The sequence below is a fragment of the Gossypium hirsutum genome, chromosome D02 (genome assembly GCF_007990345.1).
Source record: "Gossypium hirsutum isolate 1008001.06 chromosome D02, Gossypium_hirsutum_v2.1, whole genome shotgun sequence".
Taxonomy (NCBI): Eukaryota; Viridiplantae; Streptophyta; class Magnoliopsida; order Malvales; family Malvaceae; genus Gossypium; species Gossypium hirsutum.
The window spans coordinates 72,060,415-72,078,763 of NC_053438.1; the positions used below are offsets into that span (position 1 = coordinate 72,060,415).

General features: G+C 38.1%; 4 protein-coding genes across 11 annotated transcripts in view; 1 reads left to right on the forward strand and 3 right to left on the reverse strand.

Moving 5' to 3' along the window:
- Window positions 1-3,389, reverse strand: part of LOC121203270 (probable arabinosyltransferase ARAD1) — a 54,894-nt gene extending 51,505 nt beyond the window's left edge. The window contains exons 1-3 of one of the 2 annotated variants that reach the window (XM_041089319.1): window positions 2,373-3,389; window positions 1,284-1,649; window positions 647-815 (exon numbers count right to left, since the gene is read on the reverse strand). In XM_041089319.1, coding sequence (XP_040945253.1) covers window positions 647-815; window positions 1,284-1,649; window positions 2,373-3,260 — 1,423 coding nt within the window. In that variant the 5' untranslated portion in view covers window positions 3,261-3,389. Of the gene's footprint in view, window positions 1-300; window positions 816-1,283; window positions 1,650-2,372 lie in introns of those variants that run through there. The other variant, XM_041089318.1, reaches the window with a different exon arrangement.
- LOC107908546 (probable arabinosyltransferase ARAD1) lies at window positions 301-13,077 on the reverse strand. 3 transcript variants are annotated; one of them, XR_005910604.1, is made up of 5 exons: window positions 12,119-13,077; window positions 11,030-11,395; window positions 10,393-10,561; window positions 10,091-10,263; window positions 9,858-9,937 (listed from the first exon to the last, which is right to left on the reverse strand). XR_005910604.1 is itself a non-coding variant. In XM_041089316.1 (4 exons), exons 1-4 carry the CDS (start codon window positions 13,004-13,006, stop codon window positions 624-626), a joined length of 1,446 nt encoding a protein of 481 aa, XP_040945250.1. In that variant the 5' UTR covers window positions 13,007-13,077; the 3' UTR covers window positions 301-623. The 3 variants fall into 3 exon arrangements, 2 of the variants coding, with proteins under 2 accessions (XP_040945250.1, XP_040945251.1); XM_041089316.1 differs by lacking the exons at window positions 9,858-9,937; window positions 10,091-10,263 and adding an exon at window positions 301-646; XM_041089317.1 differs by having other exon boundaries at window positions 9,863-10,263.
- LOC121214869 (cationic amino acid transporter 1) lies at window positions 3,538-6,910 on the reverse strand. 5 transcript variants are annotated; one of them, XM_041089313.1, is made up of 3 exons: window positions 6,695-6,910; window positions 5,700-6,115; window positions 3,538-5,136 (listed from the first exon to the last, which is right to left on the reverse strand). In XM_041089313.1, the coding sequence occupies exons 2-3, from the start codon at window positions 6,112-6,114 to the stop codon at window positions 3,773-3,775; spliced, it is 1,779 nt and encodes a 592-aa protein (XP_040945247.1). In that variant the 5' UTR covers window position 6,115; window positions 6,695-6,910; the 3' UTR covers window positions 3,538-3,772. The 5 variants fall into 5 exon arrangements, with proteins under 5 accessions (XP_040945247.1, XP_040945244.1, XP_040945248.1 ...); XM_041089310.1 differs by having other exon boundaries at window positions 6,466-6,716; XM_041089314.1 differs by lacking the exon at window positions 6,695-6,910 and adding an exon at window positions 6,466-6,688 and having other exon boundaries at window positions 3,538-5,046.
- A 3,599-nt stretch (window positions 13,078-16,676) lies between the features above and the next one.
- Window positions 16,677-18,141, forward strand: LOC107908534 (uncharacterized). The gene has a single exon (XM_016835717.2). It carries the CDS (start codon window positions 16,988-16,990, stop codon window positions 17,951-17,953), a length of 966 nt encoding a protein of 321 aa, XP_016691206.1. The 5' UTR covers window positions 16,677-16,987; the 3' UTR covers window positions 17,954-18,141.
- The last annotated feature ends 208 nt before the right edge of the window (window positions 18,142-18,349 follow it).

The window sequence follows — 18,349 nt, forward strand, 5'->3', positions numbered from 1 at the left end:
TTTTTTCGTAAGACAATGTACAACAATTGATGTTATTTTCTTTGATAAATGATTTTGAACTACATAAATTTCCGTCTGGTCCCAAAATTTTTAATTATGTCACTTATGGTGAAAAAGTTAGTCGTATGGTTTTGTCATTAGTTGCCGAAGGAAGAACTGAATGAAAGTATAAGATAATTTAGGGGAACGTGACTAATATGAACTTTGCCTTATTATGAAGAAAACCCATTTAAAGTCGCCCCACTTCCACTGTGGAGTCATTGGGGTTATTTGAATCCTAGTATAACGAAGACTGCAGACTGTAGGAAAAGAATTAAGCATAGCTGTTGTATATATAGACGTACTGTATTTCTAACATGTACAAATCAAATTACAAATAAAACTATAACTAAAATTCCAAACATACTCCACAACAATGTATGCAAGAAAGTCTTCATGCAAAGGCAAATTTCAATAGCTCTGCCAGCTGAAGACAAACATCCTAAAGGCGAAGGCAAATGGGTGTAATAATATAATAAATTATTCCTCAAAAGCCTGCCTGCACGCTCCACCGGCGAATCTTCCAACTTGGACAGACATTTGACATATGAAATGAACTTCAAAGGGTCAGCAAAAGTTTATGTTTATCCTAAGGAGTCGATGATTCCTGTCTGGTTAGAACAAAGACATGAGCAATTGGGTTCACTCAACTCCCTCTTAACAAGCCGCTTGTCTCTATTAATCATAAGTTTGATCAGAGGTAGCTTTTGCGATACTTGCCGCCATATTTCATTAACAGTTCCATTTGGATGAGTATAATCATAGTACCTCTTCACCTGAATCCACAAATTTGAGATTTTATGATTACTGCCAACTATTTGATGATGATGATGCATGACAACGTATGAAAAATCAAAACCGAGCATGTAATTTACTACCACACTCCTCTTAGTGCCTTTTACAAACAAAAGGGACTAAATGCTGCTGCAAGTCACAAGCACAGAAACAGACAGAAAAATGATACCAATGACTCTTAACAATGGAAATTGCTTAAAAACAAATATCGATTGCAAATCCATATATAGATTTCCATACACATCTAACCACAAGATCAAGAATTTTGAAATCAAAACCATATCATTACCAAGAAATTTTAACCAGAGATATTTGCTAAACAAACTGCAAGGTGTAAATGAATGTATATTTATATTGAATTGATGTACTTGGATAAATTTTATCTCTCAGTAGTAATGCAGTAAATAATGAATGGAAAAAGGAAAAAGGGCAGTGAAAATAGCACAAACCTCCTTCATTGCTTTCTGATATTCAATTATTTTCTGTTCAGGTACTTTTCTCAGCAATGAAACAAGATATCCTGGTTTTAGTGCAGTTGTAGTTTCCACAAATACTGAAAACTTTTTGTAGTCTATGATATCTTCAAAAGGCAACTCAATGCTATCACTGACTATCACAGGGACACACAAGCTAACTATAGAATCAAAGAGTCTGCAAGCTGATGGAGTATCCCCAGCAGGATTCAAACAGAACTTTGATGTGTGCATCCCCCGTGAAGCAGCTCTTCGATTCTCCCTGGATTGTGTTCCGTGTTTTATCACAACATCCTCTTCATTTTCAAGTATTTGGAAAAGCAAATCACGGATTTTGCCTCCCTGCATTTATAATAGGACCAACAAACAAGGAATATAAGTCCACCTAAAATTATTGTCTTGCAAGTGATATTACCAATAGATCATGGTATGCTAGTCAATCATGCGAGATCTGCTTCAGTATAGGATGTGATTTCAAACAAGCATGTGTCCAGGGAGCTGTATTATAATTCTTAATAGAAAGGTCAAGGACAGGTATCTAAGCTAAGAAAATAGGGAAAAGCTTCGTAATTATCAGTACAGCTTTAGATAGGATACAAAAATATTCAGAGCAAAAGCAGAAACTGTAGGCTAAGACAACAAAGCAAATTATGACAAATAAAATAGTACTGGTGATAAGCATGAAGTACTGCAAGGTCTATGTTAAATGTAGATGGCAATATTTTAAGTTAAACTTAAGCCCCAATCTGAGGATGGTGGTGAAAACAGTAGTTCCAAGATGATTCTCAACCAAATTTTAGATCAAATTATAGCAGGGTATAAGCAAGCACAAGCTAGTAATTACTCCAAAAACAAAATTTTTGACTCTTCTCCTAGGTTTCCTAATTTAAATCTCAAATTGAGCTGAGTTTACATCTTAACTACTATATCCATACTTGTAACCTCAACAAACTAAAACTTTCAATTCCACACCAATCTAAATAGCACTAAAATTCAACATGGTATCATAACCTGCTCAACAAGAACATCGATTTCAAAAGCATTTTGCAATAAACGATTTATTACCTCTTTTCTATACCGATTTCCCATGAAAAAGAGCAAGGTCGTCCTATCCTTCACCCCAAAATCTCCTGTGTAAGTACTGACCCGATGCGAATAAGGGATTACGACATCCTTCACCAATGACCCTTGATCTGGCCGAAGCCGCCCAAAATCGGAAACTAGCAAAACAGCACTCTTGACACGATCCACGACCCGATAAAGCGCATTGGGATCCCCAGCAATAATGACGTGATCCCACCCGTTATTCCTCTTCCAATACTCCTGCCCCGTAAGCCACTCCGCCAGCTGTTCTTGCATTTCTTCATCGCTGTAACCCGAGGCGGAACCAGGAGGACGACCCGCGTTAACAATCAAGCTCAAGGAAGAAAAGGCGGGAACGTAGAAAAGGTCGGCTTCCTCCGGGTCAGTAACTTTAACGACGGGGGACCCAAGGCGGTCGGATTGGGGCCGGGCGAGGTCGGAGAAGAGGAACCACTCGTGCATGTGCTGGTGACCCGGGTAGTTAAGGGTGGTGATCTCAGGGACGGGAGATCCACCACGTGCGAGGGAGTGCTGCTGGATGATGCCGTAGGTGAACTTGTGGGGGAGATCGTACATAAAAACCTTGACTCTTTCGGGAAAAGGAATGGGATTTTCCTGGGAAGAAACACCACCGAGGTCGAGCAGGAAAGAAGAAGAATCAGAGTTGGAATCGGAGGGGGGAAGAGGAGTGTGGAAGAAAGTGGAGAAGAAGGCATAGATGGCGAGGAGGAAGAAGACGGTAGCAATAAGGGTGTGTTTGAAAAGAGAAGATTTTCGGGGCATATTGGAAAATAAAGGAAGAGTTTGGGAAGGAGGTGAAGAAGAAGAGGATCCCCTTGCTGCTGATGTTGTTGGCTTTCTAGTTTTCATTGGCGTTTCAGCCTTTGATTTAGGTTAAGGATCCTCACTCTTCAGCCGCACCTTTGACCTTACCTTATAACAATCTTATATAAGCAAAATATATGCATTGCAAAAATTCTAATTTAAACACTGTTCAATTATTTTCATATGGTTAATAAAAACGGTGGATCATAATCCATAAGTTCATCTGCCACCTACCTGTTTGCATAATTTCGCAAGGTGAATCCAAACCAAACAGATCGAAGAGTAAGGTTAAAACACTAATCAAGTACTACTACTAACTTCATTCACAAATTTTCTGCAGATCTTAATTTCTTGTGTTCAAAATTTTGGAATGCATGTTTGAGTACAATGTTCAAAGATCAAACACATTTTTCTTCGAGGAAATATAAAATTCAACCAAAGATATTCACAGAAAAAACAAAAGATCTGCACACTGATGAGTGAAGTATTGAAGAAACTAGTGGAACGCTAAGAGGAGAATTGCTGGTTTGCTACCATTTTGTAATTTAAACGGCAACTCATTGGGCCTCCGAAGAAACTTTAACACCTTCTTCCACTTTCTTCAAACCATCTCCCATCTTATTCTTTGCTGTATCGTATGACGCATGTAATCCAAAGAAGAAATAGTACAACAGCAGCACAACAGTCCATATACCGAACCTTGCGAAGGATGCCCCGTCTATTGACCCTAGTAGGAATATGTTTATAGCAATGGAAGCCGATGGCAACCATGGTACCAACGGTACACCCCAGAGTTTTGGATTCCTAGCACGAGGAACAGCAACATGAAGTGCTAGAGTAGCTAAGAACCAAGTTGGCACGGTAATCACGTAAGCAATCCAATCATCGTTGTCACTCAGACCCCAGTAAGCAGCTGTTGCGATTGAAGATGCAAGAATAAGCACAATGCAAGCAACTAGTTTGTTGCGGTTTGCTGTAGTTGTCTCACCACTGACGTAATAACGACGAACAAGAAGCGCCAGGGCCACAAGCATGAAGATGAATAATGTTGATATCGATAGAAGATTGGCAAGAATATCAAGTTCTGTGAAGAAAGCAATAATTGCTGTTGCGGAAAGCATGACAATGGTAGCATTAATTGGTGTTCCAGTCTTGGGATTCACTTGTGCTAGCCATGGTGGCATCATGTGGGTTCGTGCAATATGTGTGAGATATCGTGCTTGACCAACGGCACTAACGAGTAAAACGGTTGTCATGCCTTTCAATGCACCGGCAGCAACAATGTATTTAGCCCATGACATCCCAACAGCTTCAAATGCTACTGAAAATGGGGCATCCACATCAATCTCACGGAACGGTTGCATTAAGCACAATGCTACAGCAAGCAAACAATATGCAGCTGTGGTTATTACCATGGATCCAACAAGACCAATAGGGATATCACGAGCAGGGTTCTTAGTCTCTTCGGCCATCGTTGAAACAGCATCGAAACCAACATAAGCAAAGAAAAGCACAGCCGAAGACTTGAAGACTCCACGAATGCCAAAGGGCATAAAGTCACTATAGTTTTTGGCATCCGCTTTCGAGAAACCAGCAATGATTATGAAGAGAATGACTATAACATGGATGATGGAAGCAATGTAATTGAAGCGTGATGAGCCCTTGGTGCTAAGTACAGCAAGGACACAGATGACACAAACAACAACAACTGCAATAGGATCAAGATGGCCATAATCCTCGGACATGCTGTGGACTATGATGCGGAAATCTTCGGGTTTGTGATTGCAGAGTGTGGCAAAATAGGAAGTCCATGACCGAGCCACCGCAGCACCTGAAATAACATACTCCAAGAGAATGTTACCGGCAGCAATGAAGGCCATGAAATCACCCAACTCCACTCTAAGGTAGGCAAATGAGCCACCTGAAAAGGTAAATTTTGCAAATTTGCCAAGTCATGTGTATTCCCGTGAATCAATATCCAAAACTTGTAATCCAAATCCCATTCAATGAAATGTGAATCCCATTTTATGGTATCAAGCTTGGCATATAATTAAACATATTATAACTATATAAATAAAGATTTTACAAACATTAGTCAAAGATTATGACTACAGCTGGTAGTTTACTGGTAAAAGAACACTTTGTAGTCGATAATGTTAATGTGTAAGGGTTCTTATCAAAGTAGGACATTTCATACACTATCTGGGTCCCATTCCTAGCTAGCAAATTGCCTTTTTTTTTCCATGAAAAGTCAAAAAGTCAACTTTCCTACACTACATGCCGAAAATGGACGGATACTGAATATTCAGCCAGATTCTTTACAGCTATTTTTTTAGATTCCTCAAAGTTTATACAGATAAAGTCGAATTCCAGCAATTATCCAAACAAATTGGAAAAAAATTTGGGAATTCTATATTAGAGATTTTAAAATGATAAATATAAATCCCAGTTAAATTTAAGATCAAAATTTTACTTATATCTTACCTGCAACAGGGATTTCAACAGCGAATTCAGTGTAGCAAAATACAGAAAGCATGGCCGAGATACCGGACACCACGTAGGATATAACCACAGCGGGGCCTGAAACTTCTCTAGCTTGGAGTCCGGTAAGTACGAAAATGCCGGCGCCGATGACGGCTCCGATTCCGAACCATATGAGGTCCCACCAGGAGAGGGTCTTCTTCATTTCATGCTGGCTCCGAGCCTTGATTTCATGGAGCTCCGTTGAGTCAAGTGATCGGGTGAATACCCGATCCATAAACCTTTCCGGAGTTTGCTGGAGTGCTTGGACATAATTACCCCAGCTCTTAAATGACTCCTCTGGAAGAAAATCATCTTTGGTGCATGAACATCCTCGTCTCCTCACACCTTCGTTTCCAGTTGGACCGTCCAACCCCATCCTATTTTCCACCACAAAATTTTAATCAAAAAGGCGAAAAAAATATCAATTAATTTTCTCACACTTGCTCATAAACCAAACAGAAAATATATATACACACCTCGATGAAACAGGATCTTCTTAAAAATGAAACCCAAAGAGACAAGAGTAAGAGATTTTATAATTAGTTTTGTAAGACAATGAGAAAGATTTGGACTCCAAATCCAAATCACATCTTTATTAAGAGTGCTAAAAGTACTCCCAAAACGCATCCACACTATAATAAATTATATAATAATTAAAGGAATCAGCAAAAGCATAACTATCAAAATCAAAATATTACTTGGACAAAGATCCAAAACGGATGATAACCTGTGTTAGACAAGAATTTAATGGGTCGCCGGCGATGGTACAGTATAAGAAGAAGGAAGGAAGAAAGAAAGAGGTGTTGAAGGCGGGAAATCTGGGACAGCACGTGAAGGTGTGAGAAGTGTATTTATATTGGGTGTTGGGTGTAAGAGTGAAGAAGATACAGGCTGTTTACGGTTAATAACGAGAGTCAACAGACAGCTGGCTATCAAGTTCTGAGAGACACTGTTACCTTTTCTTGTTTCTGGTGAATGGTGATGGTGATGGTGATGGTGATGGTGATGGTGATGGTGAATATAAGGTAACAACGAACGAAGAGCAATTGTGGAAGAAGCAAGCACGTATTTGGGCTATATACTCGGTAACGTAATGTATTTGGACGTTATTTTTGTATTTGTTCTGATCTTACACGTCGAGCTGCTAATTGATCTACACCTTACCTCCGATCTTTACTCGCAAAATTTTGTTATTTAGACTCTTCATTCGTTAATAAATAAAAGGAGTTGGTTGGTTTAATTCACGTAGTAATCTCTGCATACTGTTAAATCTAATGTTGATAATGAAAATGTAAAATAATACATAGATTTTACCTAAAAATCATTTCGAAAAAAAATTACTTACTAATATTAAAAATGGAATAATATAAGATAATTTTGATTATATCTATCTAAATATTAAAAAATCTTATACTAATCAAACTGAAATAGAGGAAGTATAATTTTATACGGATTCTGCTTATGCTATATAATCTCTTAAATTTCTTTTTAACTCTAATACGCTTAATTCAATATAAAAAAAAGTCAAATGTACATGTCATTGGAAAGAAGACCTTGTTATCTTCTAATAAAATTATTAGATGATAGTAAGGGATATTGTTGGTGGGAAATGGAGGTGTTGACTTGATTAATGTGAAAACAGGACAAAAGGCAGCTGATTTCACAATTTCAAATCCGGCAACTTCATCCCCATAATTATCGTATAAATTGAATATCTTTAAATACTAAAGAAAAAGATAGGGAAAGAGACACGTAGAGAGGTAGGTTTAATAGAATTATGGGATATATTAATAATTTTTTATTTAAAAATAATAAATTAATTTTTATATGTTTAATTAAAGGATAAATTGATATTTTTATATTAATTTTTTATTTTTATTGTTAAAATTTGACGTAATAATTAAGTAGAAGGATGAAATTTTAACAGAATAATTAATTTATCTTTTAATTTAATATAAAAAAATAAATTATTTATTATTTTAATAGAAGGGCAAAATATAATCCAATTACTTTTATAGTAATTTTACCCACTAAACCAAGTTGTAGTATTTGGAGTATGGAACGTAAACAAACGCCCAAAGTAAGGAATTTAATATAACATTTCCATTTCGTCAACTAATATGAGTGTTGCGGCCTGCCCTAATCTTCTCCCACTTTTATATTTATTTATCTTAAATTTATAGATATTAGTTAAAGAAAATTGCATGGTCTGTCAGAGTGGGAATGCAGAATTGCAGATAGCCCAAGTTGGCAACTATGTGAAACGGGCTTTGAGCCCCATAGTTGGAATTTCAAAGTGAACCTAACCATAAACTGCAAAAGTGCAAAGGAAACAAGATAAAAAGGCAACAAAATGTCAAAAATAATACACAAACTTGATTCTCGATTGAATTATTATACCATAAGAAATGGAAACTCGGAAATTTTTTTCTTTGTTTTTCTCCTTTATGCAGTAAAGAAGCAACAAGTTGTCGTCAATAGGAAATAGAAATAGAATGGATTAAGAGAAGGAATGTTATGTAACACTTTTTTGACTACAAGAAAGAAGGGTAAAAAGCACCTATATGAACAGTAAACACAAATTACACTGATGATATAAATATATATAATCCTGGGGAAAACTAAGTGAATAGAGTTACAACATCTCTGCGATATCCTCTTACCATTAAAAGCCTCTGCACATTTCCTACCAACAAATCCATATACTCCATGTAGCAGTAGGCTGGGTGGTTGATGGGAGGTGGTGGTAAGCTTACAAGTACCACTGCTGCCATTCTAGAATATCTTAATATTGTCGTATTCAGCTTCAGGGTTGTATACAGAAACTTCTCCACTTGTTGCTCATCCACAACTACAGCCTTTCCATCAGCCATCAATGGGGTTCCTTCTCTTTTTGCTGCTTCCTTTAGTTCTTCCAAGTAACTAGCTACCCGTTTCCGAGCATCATTGAATGCTTCTATTGAGTCATCTTGCTGAGATCCACCCTCTACATCCCATGACTTGATCGTTATAACAATCACTTCGGCTTGCAACCGAAGATCGTATAGGAACTTCTTCACGTCAGCTTTGAGGCTCTCTGCATCTGAATCTTCCTCCGCAATGCAGAAGACCTGAATCTTACAGCTCTCAAAGCTCTCTTTCGTAAGAAGAAGTTGTGACAGAAGAAGCATGAGACCACCATCTCTTACAATCCAATACAGATCGATGCTACCGTATTGCCTTTGATACTCATTTGGCCATTCATCGAGGCCTTTGACAATGACAACTGCCTTGTTTGCTACAATACAGTCATTAATTATACCAACAAATCTGGTTGGGATTTCTTTTAAGTTCTCGCGACGCCATATTTCCGGGTACCGCACAACTACGATATTGGGCTTGAGGTTGCCAAGACCCATGGTCTGCACAATTCCACGGAAGCCTTCAGTCATATTGGTTGCTACGACTATTTCTGCAACACCTTCACAGTTCTTGTAGTTAATGTAGGTATCAAGCTGTTTGCAGGCTTCTTTGGCATCTTCAGCACATTCATGATAGTCTCCATCTAGAATGTTTACAAAAATGGACATTCCACGGCCTTTCTTCTTCATACAGTTGGCAAAATCAGCAAGTTTTGGATGGCAAGGTACATTTTCTGGCAGCTTACCCCAAGGCCGGCAGAATATGAGAGGAATGGGACACCAGTTCTTTGGATGAACTTGCTTTGCTGCAAAACAAAACAAAGGGTCCAATACAGGAAAACAAGAGGCATAGTCATGACTATATGAACAAAATAGAAGTGGAACATGCATATACACACAGTTATTACAATACCTCCCAGAGATCTAAGGCTACGAAGGGCTAGTTGAAAGTATGCACTTTTGAAACCGTCCCCCCAGTCCCCAGCTTTTCCTTTAATGCTCACATAATAATATATAAGGCTGGCAAGGGCTAGAGAAACAACAGTGAATAGCCATGAAATCAAGAACATTATCACTGCAATAAACAAAAGCAAACAGAACATCTGTGAGAATTGGCCTCCAATTAAATACAGTGCAAAATTTGCATTCTAATATACAGGAATTTCTCAACTAAATGGGACACAATGTTAAACCCGACAATGCACTATATATAATGAAACATACCTACACAAAGTAATGCTCCAAGTAGAGACAGGAGCCAATGGTGAAATTTCCACCTAGGACGCCAACTAGGTGCATCTAAAAAATCCAAAAGGAAGCAAGACAAGTTCACACCCGAATAACATAGAAGGAAAAACATAGTTACAGTTGGTGTGATAAGATCCAGATTCCCAATAACAACACATCCCATACAGATAACGGTAGTAAAGAGAGTAGCTATGTGAGGCTCACTGGTATCTGCAACTCTGAAGCAATTGAGAACAGGAAGAATGTCATCATTGGCTATTGCTGCAAGAAGACGAGGGGCACCAGTCAAGCTTTGAAGAGCTGCACCTAAAGTTGAAAGAATAATTCCAACACGAATGACAACTGGGAAAGGCCAAGCTATGGTAGCAGTAAGTAGCCTGCACCAAAGGTAGTTTAGCATTAGCATAGTATCTCTAAAGCATAAATCCTTGAAAAAAGATTGAACAATGAAAACATAGCAAGCTGAATCAATGAAGAATGTTAACGCGAGACTAGAAAATTTGTACCTGTCTGGTTAGAACAAAGACATGAGCAATTGGGTTCACTCAACTCCCTCTTAACAAGCCGCTTGTCTCTATTAATCATAAGTTTGATCAGAGGTAGCTTTTGCGATACTTGCCGCCATATTTCATTAACAGTTCCATTTGGATGAGTATAATCATAGTACCTCTTCACCTGAATCCACAAATTTGAGATTTTATGATTACTGCCAACTATTTGATGATGATGATGCATGACAACGTATGAAAAATCAAAACCGAGCATGTAATTTACTACCACACTCCTCTTAGTGCCTTTTACAAACAAAAGGGACTAAATGCTGCTGCAAGTCACAAGCACAGAAACAGACAGAAAAATGATACCAATGACTCTTAACAATGGAAATTGCTTAAAAACAAATATCGATTGCAAATCCATATATAGATTTCCATACACATCTAACCACAAGATCAAGAATTTTGAAATCAAAACCATATCATTACCAAGAAATTTTAACCAGAGATATTTGCTAAACAAACTGCAAGGTGTAAATGAATGTATATTTATATTGAATTGATGTACTTGGATAAATTTTATCTCTCAGTAGTAGTGCAGTAAATAATGAATGGAAAAAGGAAAAAGGGCAGTGAAAATAGCACAAACCTCCTTCATTGCTTTCTGATATTCAATTATTTTCTGTTCAGGTACTTTTCTCAGCAATGAAACAAGATATCCTGGTTTTAGTGCAGTTGTAGTTTCCACAAATACTGAAAACTTTTTGTAGTCTATGATATCTTCAAAAGGCAACTCAATGCTATCACTGACTATCACAGGGACACACAAGCTAACTATAGAATCAAAGAGTCTGCAAGCTGATGGAGTATCCCCAGCAGGATTCAAACAGAACTTTGATGTGTGCATCCCCCGTGAAGCAGCTCTTCGATTCTCCCTGGATTGTGTTCCGTGTTTTATCACAACATCCTCTTCATTTTCAAGTATTTGGAAAAGCAAATCACGGATTTTGCCTCCCTGCATTTATAATAGGACCAACAAACAAGGAATATAAGTCCACCTAAAATTATTGTCTTGCAAGTGATATTACCAATAGATCATGGTATGCTAGTCAATCATGCGAGATCTGCTTCAGTATAGGATGTGATTTCAAACAAGCATGTGTCCAGGGAGCTGTATTATAATTCTTAATAGAAAGGTCAAGGACAGGTATCTAAGCTAAGAAAATAGGGAAAAGCTTCGTAATTATCAGTACAGCTTTAGATAGGATACAAAAATATTCAGAGCAAAAGCAGAAACTGTAGGCTAAGACAACAAAGCAAATTATGACAAATAAAATAGTACTGGTGATAAGCATGAAGTACTGCAAGGTCTATGTTAAATGTAGATGGCAATATTTTAAGTTAAACTTAAGCCCCAATCTGAGGATGGTGGTGAAAACAGTAGTTCCAAGATGATTCTCAACCAAATTTTAGATCAAATTATAGCAGGGTATAAGCAAGCACAAGCTAGTAATTACTCCAAAAACAAAATTTTTGACTCTTCTCCTAGGTTTCCTAATTTAAATCTCAAATTGAGCTGAGTTTACATCTTAACTACTATATCCATACTTGTAACCTCAACAAACTAAAACTTTCAATTCCATACCAATCTAAATAGCACTAAAATTCAACATGGTATCATAACCTGCTCAACAAGAACATCGATTTCAAAAGCATTTTGCAATAAACGATTTATTACCTCTTTTCTATACCGATTTCCCATGAAAAAGAGCAAGGTCGTCCTATCCTTCACCCCAAAATCTCCTGTGTAAGTACTGACCCGATGCGAATAAGGGATTACGACATCCTTCACCAATGACCCTTGATCTGGCCGAAGCCGCCCAAAATCGGAAACTAGCAAAACAGCACTCTTGACACGATCCACGACCCGATAAAGCGCATTGGGATCCCCAGCAATAATGACGTGATCCCACCCGTTATTCCTCTTCCAATACTCCTGCCCCGTAAGCCACTCCGCCAGCTGTTCTTGCATTTCTTCATCGCTGTAACCCGAGGCGGAACCAGGAGGACGACCCGCGTTAACAATCAAGCTCAAGGAAGAAAAGGCGGGAACGTAGAAAAGGTCGGCTTCCTCCGGGTCAGTAACTTTAACGACGGGGGACCCAAGGCGGTCGGATTGGGGCCGGGCGAGGTCGGAGAAGAGGAACCACTCGTGCATGTGCTGGTGACCCGGGTAGTTAAGGGTGGTGATCTCAGGGACGGGAGATCCACCACGTGCGAGGGAGTGCTGCTGGATGATGCCGTAGGTGAACTTGTGGGGGAGATCGTACATAAAAACCTTGACTCTTTCGGGAAAAGGAATGGGATTTTCCTGGGAAGAAACACCACCGAGGTCGAGCAGGAAAGAAGAAGAATCGGAGTTGGAATCGGAGGGGGGAAGAGGAGTGTGGAAGAAAGTGGAGAAGAAGGCATAGATGGCGAGGAGGAAGAAGACGGTAGCAATAAGGGTGTGTTTGAAAAGAGAATATTTTCGGGGCATATTGGAAAATAAAGGAAGAGTTTGGGAAGGAGGTGAAGAAGAAGAGGATCCCCTTGCTGCTGATGTTGTTGGCTTTCTAGTTTTCATTGGCGTTTCAGCCTTTGATTTAGGTTAAGGATCCTCACTCTTCAGCCGCACCTTTGACCTTACCTTATAACAATCTTATATAAGCAAAATATATGCATTGCAAAAATTCTAATATTTCCACTGTAGTTAATGCCTTTGGTTTATTCAAATGAATCCTGTTCCTATTTTTATTCCTTTCCTCAATTTTATGCAAAGGCAAATTATTAATTAAAGAAAGAGGCAAGGTGTAGCTAAGCTGTTTCATTGGATTTGGACTACACTTCAATTGTTCGCAATTTCATTTTTTCACTATTACTATTAGTGCGTGGATTACAAGACAGTATTTTTCACTTTCCTTTTTTCTGTTAGAATAAATTTGGTGAATTTTAAGTCTTTGTTGGACAATTAGAATAGTGGCAATCACAAAGGTGTTGAAATCAGTCACTTTATTAAAAACAAACAATGTTTTAACTAATGACAAGTGGGTATGTCCAAAGAAAAGGAAAGGAATTATTACACTTAAATCATGTCCAAATCAGATGTAATATATTACTAGTTTGCAAATAAGCTGAAGAAATTAGTTTCTAACATAACAACCTTTTTACTATAATTATATTTCCCTCGTTGTAGTAAAGACATAATGGGAACACCTTGTTCAAGGCCTCTCCCAATGAGAGGTGACCTTTTTCTTTCCTTTTGATCACGTTTTAAGGTAAAGCCTACCTCTACCTTTCCTGGATCCTCATGCTTCCCACATTATATATATGTCACTTTCGAAATTTGTTTGACTTATAACAGTAATAAAGAGGTAAAAATAGATTGTTTTAACTTTTAAGTTGTGTGCGGGCGTTTATCCTATGCAATACTAGGTGAAGTTGGAAGCAAGTGTGAAGGGTGTTGCACTCTCGGTCTGTTTGACATCAGTTATAAATATTCCAAAACTTAATACATAAAATATATAGTCTATTATTGTTTAAGATGTTTGAACTTTGACTAAACACGAGAAATTAGTATTAAATTAATTGTTGCAGAGGCTACAATATCTATGTATATAGATAGCCTTTAGTTGTTGAGTGGAAAAGCTACCTTGGACTACATTTACATACAAATACACACATTAATCAAGTATCCAAGTAATACTCGATACATATCACATTGGTTTACTAAAAAGTCAAACCCCCATGTTTCAAGAAAATGAAAGGCATATCACTTGAGCGTTGAATCCATCATTTCGGTCTTTAATTGTCAGTCCGTTACGCTTGGTCTACTTGTAGTTTCATCTGGCAATGAGAAACTGGTCCCTTACAAGGTTGCTTTTGCACAAGACTAGCAGAACCTTTAATGCCACTGCCAAAGCTTGGGATAAACAACATTTATCAAAGTGGAGAATGCCTGCATATACAGGGTCCCCGTTAACATGCGTGCGGTGCAACCCAACGCCTACGCTCCCACTATCATCTCAATCGGTCCTTTCCATCTTGGACACGAAAGGTTACAAGCAATGGAAGAGCTGTAATGGAAATTCCTTCACCGCCTCTTTCGTCCAAATCAGCCTAATGGGGTGGAACTAGACCCAGCGATGAAAGCCATGGAAGATTTGGAGCAGGATGCTTGTAGGTGCTACTGGGACAATGCTGAACAACATAGTAAGCATAGATTTGTTAGGATGATGCCGGTTGATGGCTGCTTCATTGTGGAGCTCTTGAGAGAGTTGAAGCACAACTTTCAGTGTGCTCCCTTTGTCAAAAGGTGGATGCTGCCTACTCTTCGTTGGGATTTGATCATGCTTGAAAACCAGCTTCCACTTTTTGTTTTGCAGAAATTGTTTGAGCTGACCAAAGGATCAGAAGAATCAAGCACATGTTTGGAACAGCTCGCCCTTTGTTTTTTCAATCCTCAATTGCAGTCTCAAAGGGATGCGCGGGCCGTGAATGCACAAGGAATTCAGAACACGTTGCACTTTCTTGACATTTTCAGGAAAAGTATCCTCCCATCCCTATAAACTTATCACGAGGACTTAAAACTAGCAAGACAAGCGATTCAAGCAATGCAGCGAGGGGATTGACATGGTGTGGTCCATGACGGAGGTAATGGAAGCTGGTGTCGTGATTGAGAAAGCTGTTAATTGTCCTCCACTAGATGTAAGCTCCGAGGGGAGGTAGCTAAAAATCCCTCCTCTCTACATCAATGATCACAAGGGAATCCTGTTTCGAACGTGGTGGCCTATGAACAATGCCATCCCAAATGCAAAGCTTATGTCACATCATATTTGTTTTTTTTCGATGGTTTGATTAAGGATGAGTTTGGATGGGTGGTGCGTTTATCTGCGGTTAGTGTAAAAACAGCGGTGGCGGTGAGATTAGATACTGTAGCGTGAGACAAAAAGTAAGCTAAACGCACCGCACCGCATCTAATCGCCCATCCAAACTCACCCTAAGTCAGCTGAAGATGTGGGACTTCTTCACCACAAAGGGGTTCTTCGTCATTGCTTAGGTGGCAACAAAGAAGTGGCAAAACTTGTGAATGGACTGTGCAAGGAAATAGCAAGGGATGGTAGGGAGTCTTATTTATGCAAAGTGGTACATGATATGAACACTTGTTGCAATGGCTCCTACGCTTGGTTTAGAGCGGGGTCGGTGCACCATTACATCTAGGTGGTAGGCATCTCCACCCTTGGAGCTACTATAGTCGTTTATTTCTCACTAATCCCAACGGGATTTGTATTTGTAGAGGATATAAAAAATCTTAACAAACCCTTTTACTATGATTTAATTCGTTGTCTGGTTTTGCCTCTCCATCATCTATTTTTCTCTAAAATATACAATGAGTATAAGAATAAGATTTATATGTATTCGATTTGATCTACTTTAATTCTACTATTGCTATTATTGAGATGTGTCTCAAATATACAATGATTTTTTTGCTTCTCTCTTGTTATCATATTATAATAAAATATGTTTATGATAGTAAAGGCGAGTTAAATCTATTATTTGAGAAGCCATAGCCCATAGCTATTTAATCCCATTCCCATTTTGTTGATCCGATTTCTTTAACTCACTTCTTTTCGACCTAAAGTATTATTATATTTTAATTTTTTCTAAAATGATAGAAAAAGTATTCTCTAATTCAACATTTTATTTAGATTAATTATTAAACTGCTTGCATTCAATAATCTCTTAACATCCAAATATGCCTATAACGTTTACTTTATTTCTAACTAAATCTTTAAAATGAAATAACATTTCACTTGAAATAAAGAAAAAATATTATTTAAATATGAAATAATAAATATATTTTACATGAAATGAAAGTTGGTAATATTCAGGAGGAAGGTTAATCTCGTTTGTCAGGCGGAGATAATTTTAATATATTACGTATGTTATACTCCAACTTTCTCTATCGATCACCTAATTCATCTTTGCATATGTTGTGACATATATAATTTTAATAAAAATCAACCAACTTAAACTGATTCCTTTAAATTAACAAAATATTTGAATTATGAATAAATAAAACTTAATTTATAATATTAATTTTTTCCTTTGATTAAACATTTTAATAACCCAGGTATCATATGCAAAATAATATTACCATGACCAACATCTAATCTAAATATCTATTGTAATTGGGGATGAAAAAAAGTGTGTTTATTTTTCGAGTCTAGGTTAATAATTTGGTCCAAAAAACAATAATTAACGATAGTAATATCCGAAACGAAAGCAAGGTGGGTTTTGTAATTTCAGAGGTCAAAAAAAGTAAATAAAAATACGAAAAGGGACGTGTCTCCGATGCCACCATATTAATCTGTAATACAGACAGATTAAAAGATAAAAAATTTGCCTGAAATCTCGTTTGTACCCTCGTATTAATTAAAACCGGACCGACTTTCCTGACCTTTCTTCCTTGTCTACACAGATCTATCTGCACAATAATCTTCCTTTACACCAATTTGCAACCAAACCCAGGAGCTGAATTATTGAATTCCCTCCCTTGAAAGCGATCATGGATCTAGCGCCGGAGGAGCTTCAGTTCTTGTCGTTGACCGATATCCTGAGGGAATCCGTTGCAATCCCTAAAAGATCCCCCAAAACCTTCTATCTTATGACCTTAGCTCTCATTTTCCCTCTCTCTTTTGCCATTTTAGCTCACTCGCTTTTCACCCATCCTATCTTAAATCAACTCGCTTCCGATCCGCTGGCAGACCCGTCCCAGACCCGCCACGAGTGGACTCTCCTCTTAACCTTCCAGTTCTGTTACCTAATTTTCCTCTTTGCCTTCTCTCTTTTATCAACGGCTGCAGTTGTATTTACGGTTGCATCTCTCTACACGTCGAAGCCAGTCTCTTTCACTTCCACGATCTCAGCCATACCCAAGGTTTTTAAGCGTCTTTTTATAACCTTCACATGGGTTTCTCTCTTGATGTTTGTTTACAATGCCTTGTTGATCGGTTTCCTGGTCTTGTTTGTCATTGCCGTTGATTCCCGGAATGCCTTTTTGTCCTTCTTCTCTTTTATGGTGATCTTGGTGCTGTTTTTGGGCGTTCATGTTTACATCACGGCGCTTTGGCATTTGGCCAGTGTGGTGTCGGTGCTTGAGCCGATTTACGGCCTTGCAGCTATGAAGAAGAGCTACGAGTTGTTGAAAGGGAGGGCGAGGATGGCTTTCATTTTGGTTTTTGGATATTTGGCAATTTGCGGGGTGATTGGGGGTATTTTCGGAAGTGTGGTGGTACATGGAGGAGATCGATATGGGGTTCTTTGGAGGATTGTGGTGGGGGGATTCTTGGTTGGAGTGTTGGTGATAGTGAATCTGGTGGGCTTGTTGGTGCAGAGTGTATTCTACTATGTTTGTAAGAGTTATCATCATCAAGGAATCGACAAAACAGCTCTGCATGATCATCTTGGTGGGTATCTTGGGGAGTATGTGCCTCTCAAGAGCAGCGTTCAAATGGAGAACTTGGATGCTTGATTGGACTAGGATAAATTTGTATTTTGTGAAACCATGATGTAGGGACGAAATGTATTTCAAATGGGTATGCCAGTTCCTAAAACTCTTCTGTCAAGACTGTGATATTCACATTTTCTTCCTCCCTCCCCTAAAACTTTTTTTTAATTTTTTTGCAATAAAAGTTGTAGCATGTAACTGTTGTTCCTTTCTATTATATGTTCTTTCAACTGTTTAGCAGTAGTAATTGAATGATGAACTTGTATATTGGATTGCAAAACCTATGGTTGCTTAATGATCCTATTCCTATTGTGTTAATTATTGAGAAATGAATTTTAGAGTTCATGCTTAGTGTTGGATTGCCTATCTTCATCTATTTTAGGAGACTGTTGGATTACATTGGCCATAATGAGTTCCTCC